At 32.9% G+C, this 15,339-nt stretch overlaps 1 protein-coding gene across 1 annotated transcript; it reads left to right on the top strand.

Annotated features, from left to right (window-relative positions):
* The first annotated feature begins 11,283 nt into the window (after positions 1-11,283).
* LOC125833634 (protein gamma response 1) lies at positions 11,284-13,896 on the top strand. Its single transcript, XM_049512796.1, has 2 exons — positions 11,284-12,754; positions 13,064-13,896. Exons 1-2 carry the CDS (start codon positions 11,359-11,361, stop codon positions 13,765-13,767), a joined length of 2,100 nt encoding a protein of 699 aa, XP_049368753.1. The 5' UTR covers positions 11,284-11,358; the 3' UTR covers positions 13,768-13,896.
* The last annotated feature ends 1,443 nt before the right edge of the window (positions 13,897-15,339 follow it).

Genomic DNA, 15,339 nt, shown 5'->3' with positions numbered 1-15,339 from the left:
CTTGATTTATCAAAATAGACAAGTAATTAGGGACAACTAAAAAAGGAAAAGTGGACAAGTAATTAGGAACAGAGGGAGTAATTTACACCAAAAATAAAACAAAGCTAAGCACTTCATCTTAATACCCTGGGTGGAGCTGCATTTATCTTCAAAGCATCTTAGGTTCCTTTTCTTCCACATTATCCACCAAATACAAGTAGGGAAAATTTTCCATCTTCCCTTTTGTGTAGCTAAGCTACTATAATTGTTCCAATTTTCCAGAGTCTACAGAATACTTCCAGGTATTACCACACAAGTCCTTACAAATTTATAAAAATCCTCCACATCTAACTTGTTATTTTGCAATGTAAAGAAAGTTTGTGTAGCTAACCTACTATAACTGTTCCAAATTTCCAGAGTCTACAGAATACTTCCAGGCATTACCACACAAGTCCTTCAAATTTATGAAAATCCTCCACTTCTGACTTGTTATTTTGCAATGTGAAAAAAAATGATTGATTGTCGCTGCCTTTTGTCCACATAGATAGCATGTTGACCACACAACTGTAGTACCCTCTTCATTAAGTTATCCTGAGTTAGCACTGCATTTCTAGTCAGTTACCAGGTACCACATACTACTTTATAAGGGATTTTGACCTTCCAAATCAGTTTCTAAGGCCAACAGTCAACCTGATTGTTTGAAATATTGTATTTTTTGTAGGCACCTTTGACAGAGCAAGTACCTTGGCTATTTCCCAAACCTTAGAATACAGTCTTCAAAGGTGGAAACTCCCGTGAATTGTTCCAAGGTAGAGTAGAAATCTGAAAGTCTGTCAATCTCCCAATCATTATGCATCCTCATGTAGCTCAGATTCCAACCTAGATTGTCCCAAACATCTCCAACAGTTGAGCTTTGTTTATGATGTTTGTTTAATCCATTTATCTACCCAAAAGGAAATACTCTCACCATTTCCTACTTTAACATTGGAGTTGTTTTTTAACTTTGGCCACAAAAGCCTGATTGATTTCCAAACACTAACTCCATATAGACTGCTTACCAGCTTTGTCATCTAATTATCCTCCATGCCATATTTCCTACTGATATCATCTCTCAACGGGACTGTTCATTTGAGATAAATCTCCATATCCACTTCATCATGAGAATGTAGTTTTGAATTTTCAGATTTTTAATTCCCAAGCCCCTTCCCTTCTTGATATCAGTAAGAGCGTCCCATTTAACCAAATGAAATTTTTTGGTGTCACAGTTGCCTTGCCACAAAAAATCTTTTTCAGAGCATCCAGTCTATCCCTTACACTTGCAGGACTTGGGAATACAGACATCATGTAAGTTGGCAAAACATTTAATACTCTATTTATCAAAGTCGATCTCCACACACATCAAACAAAAACAAAAAAAAAGTTATTGACTCCTCCAGTTCACCAACTTCTTTACACATTCTCCAATACATTGTTCCAAAGTTCCTTGGACTTGCCCTTTGGCCCCAGCAGCATACCCAAATATAATATGGGAAGTTCACCAATTTTTCCTCCAAGTATTCCAGCCAACAGGCTAATATTTGTTACCTCATTAATAGGGTATAAGAAGCTCTTATTCCAGTTGACATGTAACCTAGAGATAGTTTTAAATGGAACAAAAATCATTTTCAGCATTTTCAACCGCTTAATATCAGCATCACAAAATATCAGAGTGTCATTTGCATTTTGCAAGTGAGATATCTCCAGGTTTATATAATTCCTAGTAGAGACATTGAAGCCTTTTATCCAGTTAGTTGTTTATGTTTCTTCAACATATCATTAAGACTTTCCATTGCAATGGTGAACAAGAAAAGGGATTTTGCTCACCCGTCTCAAGCCTCTCTGAGATTAAAAGAAATATATTGGTGAACCATTGACCAAAATAGAAATTTTAACTGAGCTTATATAGAACTTGATCCATCTAGCACCACAATCCATCTTCCTCAGAGCTTCAACCAGAAGTTAGATGATCATAGGCCTTCTGTATATCCAACTTCCAAAAAATGCCCGGTTGTTTGCTTTTAGTTCTTGAGCCCACACATTCATTGGCAATAAAAAAAACATCCATGATTTGTCCTCCTCTTACAAAAGTCATTTGTTGTCCACCCACCAGTTTAGTTATCTCCTTTTTAGTCTTTCAATAAGTAGCTTGGAAATAATTCTGTAAATACTATCTATCATACTAATAGGTCTAAAGTTTGTTAGCTCCTTTGCTCTTCTGCTTTGGAATCAAAGCCACATATATGGCATTAAAGCTATTTTCAGAAACACATCTTTCATGAAAATTAAAATAGCAACAATAACATTCTCACACAGCACCTCTCAACACTGAGAGAGAAAAAAGGCATGGAAAAATCATTAGGGTCAGGTGCTTTGTGACCGGCATATGGTCGTACACTACCCTAAATTTTGAAATTGTTCCTCATTAGGTGTTCCTCTCTCACTCCACAGTAAAACAATTACTCTTGCATACATAATCTGACAGTTTCAGTTGCAAGGAAGAAAATGTACCAAAACCATTAAACTACTCATTCAACAAAATCTCATTATACACCGTAACCCCTTCAGTAAAACTTACATGACATTCCAGGAAAAGGCAGCGCATACATATAAAAGGAAAAACTTTAACTATAAAAGGGAACGAAATTAGGGAGAAAAAAAAAAAAGGCAAATCCCAGTAAACCAAATGATACCTGTGAAGCAGTGGCAACAACATAAGATTCTCTGAGTAACCAAATTCAGCAACGGAAGAACTAAAGCTCTCTTGATAAGACTGAAATGTATATAGAATTGAACTGCATATCAATGGGTATGAAAAATAAAACAAAAATAAAAAATTAGACGGCAAAATTTCTGTCAAGCAAACAAATTAAACTAAAATTTCCAAAAGGAGAAAGTTAAATGGAAAAGGGTTTATTGAGTTTTAACCTAAACAGAGAAATTCACCGGCGAGTTTAAGCAAAAAGGAGAAAGCGAAAGAAGAGCGAGTGTCGTCGGAGAAGAAAAGAATAGGCTCTTTATTTTTCCGCTATGGGTTTTAGCGAACATTACAACTTTTGTCCCTTTGTGTACAGATTGCTGGAACGGTTGTTTGACTCGCCTCCCTCTTGACAAGTGATTTCTTAAGCTGAAATTATAAATTCCTTTTTTTTAAGTCTAAGAAGTATAAAGACCACGAGTTCGAAATCTAAATAAGCCATAAAAAGATAAAAGTGACCAAAATAAGTCACTATTTTAGTAAGTACCTAAAATAGACTTAGTGGAAGAAAAAATTATGTTTTATGCAATATTCCAAACGTTTTCCATTAGTCTCATAACGTGTATATTTTAATATATAACAAAACTATTTCTTATACTTTGTAAAGTGGAAGTTTTTCTTACACTTTATAAAGTGGAAGAAAAAATTATGTTTTACAAAGAGGAATATTTTTCACGTTTTGCATTAAATTATATCTCTTTATGAAGCTTTTGCAGTGTTTGTCATACAATTATATTGATTTGACATATCATAAAAACGGAAAAAATTATTACATTATGTATTTTTATTTTTTTATTATGAAAACCCCTCCAAGCTCTATTTAAGGACGTTCAAACATAACACCTTCAACAATGCGAATGAAAGCATGGAGACGCGGACTTTATTTTTGGATCATTTACACTTGCACGTTGGCAAGGGTCGTAGAGGTGTAGCATCACGGAATATTTGCATCTTGTATAATTCTCCAAATTGGCAGGCCCCATTTGGGTTTCATCGTTTTTGTTTAAGACATTTGAAGGCCAAATTTAAAAAAAAAAACAAAAATGTCACTTTGAACAATCTTTTTATGGCAGCTGCAAATCACTGTCAGAAGAAAATTTTGGAAAAAATAGAGATGATCAAAGAGATTAACGCGGATGTTGAAGGTGTTATGTTTGAACATCCTTAAATAGAGCTTGGAGGAGTTTTCAGAATAAAAAAATAAAAATACATAATGTAATAATTTTTCCATTTTTATGATACGTCAAATCAATATAATTGTATGACAAACACTGGAAAAGCTTCATAAAGAGATACAATTTAATGCAAAACGTGAAAATATTCCTCTTTGTAAAACATAATTTTTTCTTAAACTTCCACTTTACAAAGTGTAAGAAAAACTTACACTTTACAAAGTGTAAGAAATGGTTTTGTTTTACAAGGTGTAAAAAATAGTTCCGTTATATATTAAAATATACACGTTATGAGACTAACGAAAAATGTTTGAAATATTGCATAAAACGGAATTGTTTCTTACACTAAGTCTATTTTATTTACTTACTAGAATAGTGACTTATTTTGGTCACTTTTATCTTTTTGTGGCTTATTTAGGTTCCGAACTCTAAAGACCACTATAGGTTATTTTAATTATATAAGATGGTACAAGTACATAAATAGTTATTAGGGTGAAAATGTAGATAATCAGATGGCCATATAAAATTAAAAGACATAGTAGCCAAAAATAATCAAAGAGCATTGTAACAAGGTGGTGAGGTCAAGAAGAGGACCTATGTAGAAAGGTGTGGATATATATGTATTTGTTTATTTCGAAAAAAAATTATGTATATATAGTTATATATCTTGAGATATTAATATATATTTTCTTAGGCACATTGAGATATCAAAGTGAGTTTGGTGAACTGGTTGAAATTGCTACAGGATATCTTTTTCAATGTGCAACACTGAAGGTCTTCCGTTTGAATGGTTTTTAACACTGATAATGAGATGGGTGGACTTCTTATAAGACTTGGCCAATTCTCCTCCCATTGAGTTAGATTTTGAGGTGTGAGTTAGGTCTAAGACCTAATTTACATGGTATCAGAGTCAAGTCCATCATAAATTGTTGTTCATCGAGTTGGGCTCCCATTTAGAAGTGTTCATGCTACAGTTGAGGTCTGGGCATGCGGGGGAGTGTTAAGAAGTCCCACATCAGTAGAAGGATTGGAAACTGGTCTTGGACAAACCTCCCCTTATGAGCTAGCTTTTGGGGTTGAGTTAGGCTCTTTTGTGTTTAGCCGATGTGGGGGTTTTATCTTAAGTTGGAGCGTCACATACATCTCCTCTATGGACTCAGAGTCCTCGCTGAGGTTTTTCCCATCGAATGGGATTTGCCTAAACTCAGCACTGAGGTTTGCCCTGCCTTACCAGGATTTGTCTAATCTCAGTTGAACTCTGGCCCACATCGATAAGGCTGACACAAGATTTCTGATACCATTTGTAACGGTCCAACCCGCTAGTGATATTGTTTGCTTTGGGCCTAGGCCCGCACGACTTTAAAACAAAGAAGAAGAAAAAAAAGGACGAAAAGAAGGAATAAGAAGAGGACGAAGAGGAGGAACAAGAAAGGAAGCGAAGAGGAGGATGAAAAAAAGAGGTGGAAGAAAAAGAGGACGAAGAGAAAGAAGATGAGGAATAGGAGGAAGACGAAGAAGAGGAAGAGGGGAAGGAGGAGGAAGAAGACGAAAAAGAAGAGGAAGACGAAAAAGAAGAGGAAGACGAAGAAGAAAGAAGAATAAAAAGAACAAGAATTAAGAAAAAAAAAGAATAAGAAGAAAAAGAAGAAGAGGAAAAAGGAGAGGAGGAAAAAGACGATAAGGAGGAGGGAACTTCAACTAAGAAAGAAAAAGAATAAGAAGAATTGCTTAAGTATGACCATTTTATGTTCGAATTCTAAATCGACGAGGCGCTGTTGAATGCTTCTAATCTATAGAACATGAAGAAGAGGAAATCAAATTATGTATGATGAGCTTGAGTCGAGTCACAAAGAGGAGGAGGAAGAAGAAGAAGAAGATTGGCCAAATCTTAAGATAAATGGGCTAGTGGCCACTTATTGTAATAAGTGAATTATTTTTTAAAGGTAGAATTGTGCAAAATAACAAACATCTAAACGATATTAAATGTTATAATTATTGTTTTGGAAAATTGTGATTCGTAGTCATAGTCTCCCCAAGTCTTTCTATTCATTTAATTTGTATAAATCAACTTTTTGTATAATTCGATTCTTAATTGTATAAATTTAAAATTTGTATATGCTTATCCTAGCTATTTGTATACGATTTATGAAAAAATTACAATAGATTACCTTGTTTGTTTATTGGCAAGCGAGATATACAAACGGAGTTATGAAAAAAATTCTAAATGTATAAATACAAAATTTGTATACACTTGCCATATTTGTATATTCGCAAGCAAAATTAAATATACAAATGGACAAGCGAAATATACAAATCCACGCGAAATATATATACAACCGCAGTCTCCATAGCAAACAGAACTATAGTTATGAAGCGCATTTATCAAAATTATAACTATAGAGCCTTATAATACATATCTATTGTGTTTGCTATTTGTGATTTTTTTTTTTTTTTATATGAGTTATTTTTTGTGTAAGAAATTTAATGAAATGAATTTTGTTTAATTTGTACTCAATTTTAGGGAAAATTATATAACTAAGCTAACATTTAGTAGTTAATTATGCTAAACGACTATAATTTTAAGGGAAAATTTTCAAAATGTCAATATTTTAGCATTTAATAGGATCCCTTAGACACATTTTCAATATTTATTAAAAGTGTCAATATGTTAGTTTGTTATATATCTTAATTATGTATTTTTTAATTTGTTTAATTTGAAAGAATACAATTGTTTAATAACAGAATGGAGAAAATCATGGGAGAAAATATTTCAAAAAAAGGTAAATATCACTTAATTTTCTCATCAGTTACATTTTTTAAAGAAAACTCAAACGTGTGCCTTTTTCACAATGTATTTTTGTTTTCCAGAATTTTGTAACCTTTTTTAAATCGTATTCATTCCAATATGTATATTATTTGTATTCATTATAGTTTTCATGTTGTATTTTGTATAATGAAACTTGTATTTTTTTTTATTAGTTTGTATTCATTCCAATAGTTAATGCCAAATGAATCTATAGTTATTTGAGAAACGTATTTGTATTCATGTATTTTTTTCTTCAAAATCTTGTATCCTTTCTTAAGTCGTATTTATTCCAATATGTATTTTATTTGTGTTTGTATTCATTCTAGCTTTTATGTAGTATTTTGTCTAATAATATATAAAATACAAAAAACAGTATGATGAAAAAGTGAGAATAAAATGTAAAACTAAAAAAGAATAAGTGAATATTTGTTGCAACCATTCTTAAATAAAATACATAACTAGTTGACATACCTTTAGAACGTATACAAATTAGGAACAATACCAGATTCATAAACTATGCAACATGATTTTTGAATGAATACAAATATTAATAGCATACATACGATTTTGAATACAAATTGAGAAATGATACAAAAATTTTAAAACAAACCAATAGGATGTTGTTCTTCCTATAAATAAAAACATATCTAGTTGACATACATTTGTGATGAATTCAAATTAGGAACAAATATAAGATTCATATCTATGCAACATGAGATTTTGAATAAATATAAATATTAATAGCATACATACATATTTGAATATTAATTGAGAAAGGATACAAAATTCTAAAAAAAAAACTATAAATACAAAACAAACTAATAGGAAATTGTTCTTCCTCAACTTGGTCTTCAACAAGTTTTTCGAAATTTTCAGCACCCAATTTTGAAAATCAAAAAATACTTGGTGACAATGTATTACCTTTATCCGTGGGTGAAAAATATTTTGAAGGATAAGATTTCTTGATCAAATTGGAGGAAAGTAGAAGAGGTGATTTTCTTAGACAAGAAAAGAAGAGAACAATGGTGAAATACTCAAGAGAGAGACAAGAAAATGAGAGAACAATGGTAAAAAACTCAAGAGAGAGAAAGGAAGAAATTGGGGTAAAAACCTAGAAAGAGGGGAAAGTGGGTAATGAGATTTTTTTTCTTCATTTTCACGTATAAGGAGTAAAATTAGATGAATGTAGGGCCTGATTTGAGAAATAAAAGGAAATAAAATCAATTGGATACATTTATTTGCTAAAATATTGACATATTGACATTTTTCAATAATTATTTTAAAGTGTAAATGTTTTTAATAATTATGTTAGGAAGTTTGACTAGTTTGCTAATTTTCCCTAATTTTAATTAATTATATGAAATTGGGTATTGTTTAAGAAATGGTTATGTGGGGTCCACCTATTTGAATGGTATCGTGTAGAATCTCATTATCCCTTTTATACAAATCTATTCATAACCTCTCTCTAACTCACTCACTAATTTTCTCCTTAATCCGCTCACTACCCCATAAATCTCTCAACTGGTTCAAAATTCAATTTTTGAAAATTTTGAATCAACTTCCTACTTGTCCAAATCCAGTCCAGGTAATCTCTTCTTCTTTTCTTAACTTTTTTAATTTTTTTTATTTGTATAATTTTTCAATTTTTTCATTGTTTCACAGTCAAAATCTCGAATCCGTTCGGTTCCATCGTTCTAATCATGGAGGAACAATCTCCACAATTTTCGTTGGGATTAACTCAAGATTTTGAAGGAATTGCAAGTTCCATTACCAAATCTAAAACCATTAATTCAAATATAGGAGAGAAGGAGACTAGATTTAAGTTTCACAATAACCTCATTATGATGCAACAAATCTGTGTTAAAAGCTCCAAAGAAGAAAAAAAAGAGAAGAGGAAAAAAGAATTAATAATTCCGACTTGGTGATTCTTGGAAAAAAAGAGTATAAGAAACATCTTCTAGAAGCAAAAGATTTTGAAGTATAGCCTTGTTTTAGTTTTTCTCGATTTGTATATGTATGATTTAAGTTGTATATGAGATAATAATGAATTGGTTGTACTTTTAGTTAATTGTACATGCTACATAATTAATAACAAACGAGAGGAAGATAATGTTGAGGTATTTTTAATTTTTCTTTTTATGTTATTTTTATTTGTATACGTATATTTAAGTTCAATAGGTTGTTTGTATATAATCATTGTATTATATGCCTTAGTTGTACATATTACATAATATCAAGACACAAATGTATAAGTCAACAATTATACAAAATTAAATATAGAAATTATCTAACATACAATTCAATCCATGACATATACATATTAATATAAGTCAAATACGAATATTATTCAAATATACATATTGATATAAGTCAATACGAATATTAACTCAAATATACATATTTGTTGTCTTAAAATATATAACAAAGTATATACAAACTATATAATATATAATACATTGAGAAACATATACAAATACATAAAAAATAAACTTAATCTGGATCTATACTAATTATACACGTATACAATACTGCACACAAACCACTATGCATTTTCATCATAATCGTGAAGTAATCATAATCGAACTATACAAATCAATCAACTACTTCATATACAATATTTAATACACTTAAAATCATTTTTTTTATTATTAATTCATAACTATACAATTCAAACTAATATAGTGAAATACAAGACGTTCAATTTGAAATTGAAATTGCTTTGGATATACACGATTAGGAGGGAGAATCTAAAATATTGAATTTTGAATTTTGATTTTGTTTAGAGATTTTACTTGAAGAAGAAGACTTATCTGGTAAGATATTCTAATTAGATTCAATAACCTTTATTTAAAGGATCCTTTTTCATAATTACACCAAAAATTGCAGCATATTTAGTTAACTAAATTTTAACACCATTTTGTATAATTAATTAAAAAAAATTGAAATATACTAATGAGATTTGTTTTAGCTATTTAAACTATAGCTATATTGCGTAAATAGGTAAACTCTAGTTTAGGAAGCCCATTATATTTCACTTAGTAGTAGTAATTTATGAATTTTCCCCTTAATTTTACTCAATTGATTACATTAGGCCCAACAGATTTCATATCCATAGATCGGGTTGGAGGGAGAAGGACAACAAATAGGCTCCAAAATCGAACCCAAAATATCAATTCCCGCTCCAATTTCAAAATTTTACTCAAAACTGGTCTTCTCCGGCAAGCGGACGCCACGCTCCCAAGGTTGCGACATTAATCAGCCCCGTCGCTCTCCGGCGAAATAATAGGCGATCTCCTTTTCCGTCGAATCCGAGGTGTAAGTTCCTCTCTTTATCTATCTGTTTATCTCTTGTTCTGTAGATTACCGAGAAAAGCCCTAGTTCATTTTTGAGCTGAGATGGTAAAATCCGATCTGTGAATTGAAGTACAATTGATGTGTTTTCTTCTACTGCTAAATCAATCCTCAACTTTAATTTGCTCAATGTGATAATAGAATCAATTTTCTGAAATTGCTGCTGGAGAAAGGTAAAGTAGAATAATGGCGTAAAAATGGAATAATTTTCATTGCTGGATTATATACCAAGCGGAATATTTATCGTAATTGTGTGACTTCTCTAGAAACTGAAATTTCTGCTTCAATATTTGTTTGGCCAGTTTCCAGTTGCTTATCGAAATTTTGCCAAAAATGTAATGACTTGTTATCTTACAAGGATTATATGACTAGCTACCCATTTGAGCCTTGAAAATCACAAGATTTTGTTAAGGAAGCCTCTCCATACAATACAATTATCATAATTACTTGTGTTCATTGGGCTTTTGTTCTCGTCATTTTATCAGCATTTATAACTATGCATGTTAATCAGATGCTAGCATGATAGGATATAACTTGAAGCAATAAAATTCAACCTTGCACTTTTTGATACATCAAATAAAGTATGTCCTTAATGAAGCAAAGAATACTTTTGGCATGAAGGGGGAAAACAGTTTTCCTAAAAAAGAAGTGTTTTTCTCACTTATTTTTAGTGTTTGATTGGTGATTAAAAAGATATTTATCGGAAATAATTACCAGAGGTTGATAATATTATCAGCAAATTGGACAGTGTTTTGGTGAAATTTTATGAGTATTGAAGATTATGATAATGTCTAAATGTTGTTTGGAGAAAGCTATATGAAGTAAGAGTAGGGATATTACATGGAAATGATTTCCATTCATAGGTAATGGAAGTCATTTCCCCCTTTTGACGGAAAATGTTTCCTTGGAAAATATAATTTCCAACAACAAAAATACCAGAAAATAACTTCCTTATGGAAAATGTTTTTCAGAAAGCTGTTTTCCAATCATAGACACAACATCTTTGTGGAGCTCCCTTTATAATATAGATCAATACCGGGAAATCTAATGGTTGGAGGAAGTCTTGAAATTATATTGTTACAAATTGTTTTACAGATAATTCTTGGAATTTACATACTGATTGATAAGAAAATAAAGTATTTTGCTGCTCCAGTAAAGCTCCGCGAGGAAAGTTCTTTACAATGTAATTGGGATCTTTGGCTGTTGAATTACAATAGCGATGTCAGATTTTCATTTTGTGTATTTTATTTTCAGATATGGCAAACCACCCACAACAATCTCTGCAGACAGCATATTCTGCTGATAATGCTGATGCAAAGTATGTTTCTGGACTTAGTACCATTCTTGTTGCCACTATCGAGGAAGCAAAAGATAGGATTTCTCAGATAGAGTATATTTTCTGTAGTAAACTCTTCCCAAACTTCCAGTCTAATTTTAAGCAAATATATTCTGAGGCAAGAAGCGCTGCTGAAACTTCATGGAAAGAAAAGGAAAAAGATCTGCTTCTACAGATGGAAAAGATGCAATTTGAAAAGCAGAAGGTTCTTCAAGAAAACCAATCCCTGAAAATGGAGAATTCAAAGCTGTTGGATTCTGAATTGTCCTCAGCTAATCATGTTAAGGAGCTTCAAAATGAGTTGAAACAGAGAACTAGTGAAATAAACGATTTAAGGGAAACAATCCGGAGATCATGTATTCTTCTTGAAACAAGTGCCCCACTTGTTTGCAAGTATGAGAACCCACAGAGAGAACTTGAAGATAGAGTTTTCCTGCTAGTGAAAAAACAACAGAGTTCAGAGCTTGAAGTTGGCAGGTTGCAGATAGAACTCAAGAATAACTCGATAGAAGTTGACGGTGGACTAGAGTTGCACAATAAGCTTGTCCAATTGGCTCATTCAAAAACTTCTTCAGCAGCATATAAAGAAAAACAACTAAAAGAATATGAACAGAAGACAGCCAAACTTCTTGCTGAGCTTGAAACTACACGAAGAAGAGTAGATGAACTCAACGAGGAGCTTAGAGAGAAGACAGCTGCTGTAGAAAAAGGACAGAAAATGCAAGAAAATTTACCAAGTAAAGTTCAGTTGCTGGATGCAGAAATCATGAAGAATGATGATTTGTTGAATCAATACAAGAATGAGAAACAACCACTTATGACCAAAGTAAAGAATCTGGAAACTGATGTTTATGATCTGCAGAAAGAACTCATGAATAAAAAGTCTGAAGTAGAGGAAGGAAGGAAGTTGCATGATCAATTTCGTCAACAGATAGATTTGTATTCTTTAGAAAGGTCAAAGACAGGGCAGGAGTTGGAAGAGCTTGAGAAGGAGAACAAAAAGGTACTAGCCAAATTGAGAGAATCAGAGGAAAAGATTGATAAGCTTCAGACAAATCTGAGAGAGAGAGGCAAGGATTCCACTAAGGGAATGGAATTACATGGGAAGTTACTTCATCTGATTCAAGCAAAAGAATCTGAGTTGTTGGCTGAGAAGAAGAGAAGAAAGGATATGATTGCTTCTTATAAAAGTCTGAAATCACAGTACAACTTTCTATGTGCAAGATATGGTCTTACTTCAGAGAACATGCACCTACAAAGCAAATTATTAGAACACAGTGCATTACAGACTGACCAGAGTCCTCTAACTTCACGTGGTAAGTTTTAATCCTCTAGAATGCTTGCGACTTATTGCTATTTCTACACTATTCAACATGATGCATACATTGTCTAATGTCATACCTTGTCTATGGGACTTCTATTTGATTCCTCCCAAAAAAGAAGCATGTTAATCAATCACCTAATAATTGCTCAATTCTTTTTCCTTCTTCCTGTTTATCTACTTTGGAATATATGCCTCTGCACAAGGAAGCTCACTGTTTTAGCAAATCCTAAGTGGAATTTAATTTCCAAATGAATAGGAAAAGGAATTGAGATTGTCTAACAACTTATTCCATCTTTATTAGAGGTTGAAAATAAAGTTCCTCAGGCTTCTGGTTTTGCCTGCAAAGTAATTAAGCAAGAAGACAAACAGGAAGTCCTGGACGATGACCAAGGAGCTAGCCTGATCCCAAGATCCAACTCCATCTCACCTCCAACTTCAAGTGCTTTTGTTGCACCTAACATTCCAGCCAATGTCAAATCTTGCCCAACAGCTGGTACAAAGCGTCCTCTTTCTTATTGGAGGGATACCAGATCGCATCAGAGTCGAGTTGGACCTGATCCTCATGATGAGTTTCTCGATACTCCCCTGGAGAATATCAGAGGAAACTTAGGAAAGGTGATGAAGGATGAGGTTCAGAATCACGCGAATCCAAATTCAAAAGACAAAAAAATTGAAGACTCAGATGATGAGACTCAGGACATGAATATTGATAATGACCCTAAAAAGCAGGAAATGCTGCCTCCGGCCAGGTCTGGTGCGACAGGCTACAAATACATTGAACCTGTGAGAAAGAAAGCTGAACGAGAAAATTTAAAAGGGGTCGAATGCCTGCAATGTAAAAAGTTTTATGATGCTGTTCTTCCTGGTGAAGATAAGGAGTCCAATGGTAATAGGCAAAACCTACGGTGTGAGCATCATGATGGAGTTTCAAGGCATCGATACAGATATGCACCTCCTTTAACTCCTGAAGGATTTTGGAATATTGGGTTTGAATCTGAAATGTGAGCTCCTTGGAAAGAATTCTTTTCAGGCCATCCACAGTAGAAATTTGTGATCTAGTGAAACTCTTTCTGCAATTCTTTTGTAACCATAAAGAGACTGATGCAAGGCTAGTGCAAAACCTACATAGGTTTCAATACTCTCTTCCCAGTTGTAATTTGTTGATATGATCCAATCACTTTTAGGCCCTTTAAAGTTTAAAGTAGAAATTGTGAACTAGTATAACTCGTGCTGCATTTTGTTTTGGCGTTAAAGGAACTAATGTAAATCCAGTGCAAAAACTGCACTGTTTTCTATTGCAAGTAATGCTCTCTTTCCAGTTCTAATTTGTCTCTATGATCCGACCATTCAATGCATAAACAAGAAACTATTGAAGAAATTTGATGTGCAAAGCATCGACTAGTAGCGTTATGATTTTTTGGATCTTGGTAGGGGTTGATTTAATGGTTTTGACATGTCAAACTTGTCCAATTCATGTGGCTAAATGCTAATGATATATTTTGTTGATCAAGTTGCCTCATATGCATAAGAAACAATATTTTGCGTACTTGTGTGACAATACAACCACACATGCTTGTAAACTTGTCACACTTGAACGGCTGGAAAATAAAATTATGAAGAAAGGTGCTTGGAACTAATTAATTGCATCTCTTTTTTGGTGTGAGTTTACTAGCAAAGGTGTTTAGCTGTACATTCTTAGGATCAAACGCTTAATATCAATGCCAAAGTTACAGCTGATAGCAAAAATACAACTTTATTTCTTAATTAAGTCTACCAAGCAAACTCCATATTCCATCATGACTCCGGTCAGGCCACCTAGCCTCTCGTGGGCCTTGCCATAGGCAGGATGTTGGCATTACCCAACATACATTAGGACTTACCCAACATACTCTGTGACTTGCATTATGACCTACGAGTAATTAAGATAGGAAACAAGTTAGCTTGCTTGTTAATGCTACACTTGCTATACCTTGAGAGGCATTTGCTATATGTCATTTGTTTCTTTCATTAGTTTTAAGAGAAATTTATGTTTTTTTAAGAGAAATTTATGTTTTTACAACATAAGTAGAAAAAACACAACAAAAAGAGTCGTATTTGTCCATGTACTATAAAAAGAAGAAGTTATATTTATCCTCCGTTATGCTTTTTCAACATTGATACGCTTGCCCCTAACTACAATCATAATTACCCTCCACCCGTTAAAACTCCAAGTTCCCACTTAAAATTAAGCTGGCAATTAATTGACAATGTATTAAGCCAAAGAAAATGTCTCTTTAGAACTTCGTAAGTGCAAAACACATGGTAAAATATGTACTCTTCGAGGTGAATAGAAGATTTTACCCAATTAAAGCCACTAGCTTGTATGTCCTAGCCTAATGGACAGAGTTATCTAGTGCTTGGTGGTAGATATGGAATTAGTCGAGATGCACAAAAACTGACTCAAACATTACAGTCATAAAAAAAATATCCCGTGAAATTAGTCAAGATGTGCAAAAACTGACCCAGATATTATAGTCGTCAAAAAAATAATAATCACTAGCTCGTATATATGCATATGTATCAGGCTAGCAGCTACAC

The sequence above is a fragment of the Solanum verrucosum genome, unplaced genomic scaffold (genome assembly GCF_900185275.1).
Source record: "Solanum verrucosum unplaced genomic scaffold, falcon-dt-bn FXZP01000307.1, whole genome shotgun sequence".
Classification (NCBI taxonomy): domain Eukaryota; kingdom Viridiplantae; phylum Streptophyta; class Magnoliopsida; order Solanales; family Solanaceae; genus Solanum; species Solanum verrucosum.
The sequence above is the reverse complement of the archived record's forward strand: the minus strand, read 5'-3'. Positions and strand labels throughout refer to the sequence as shown.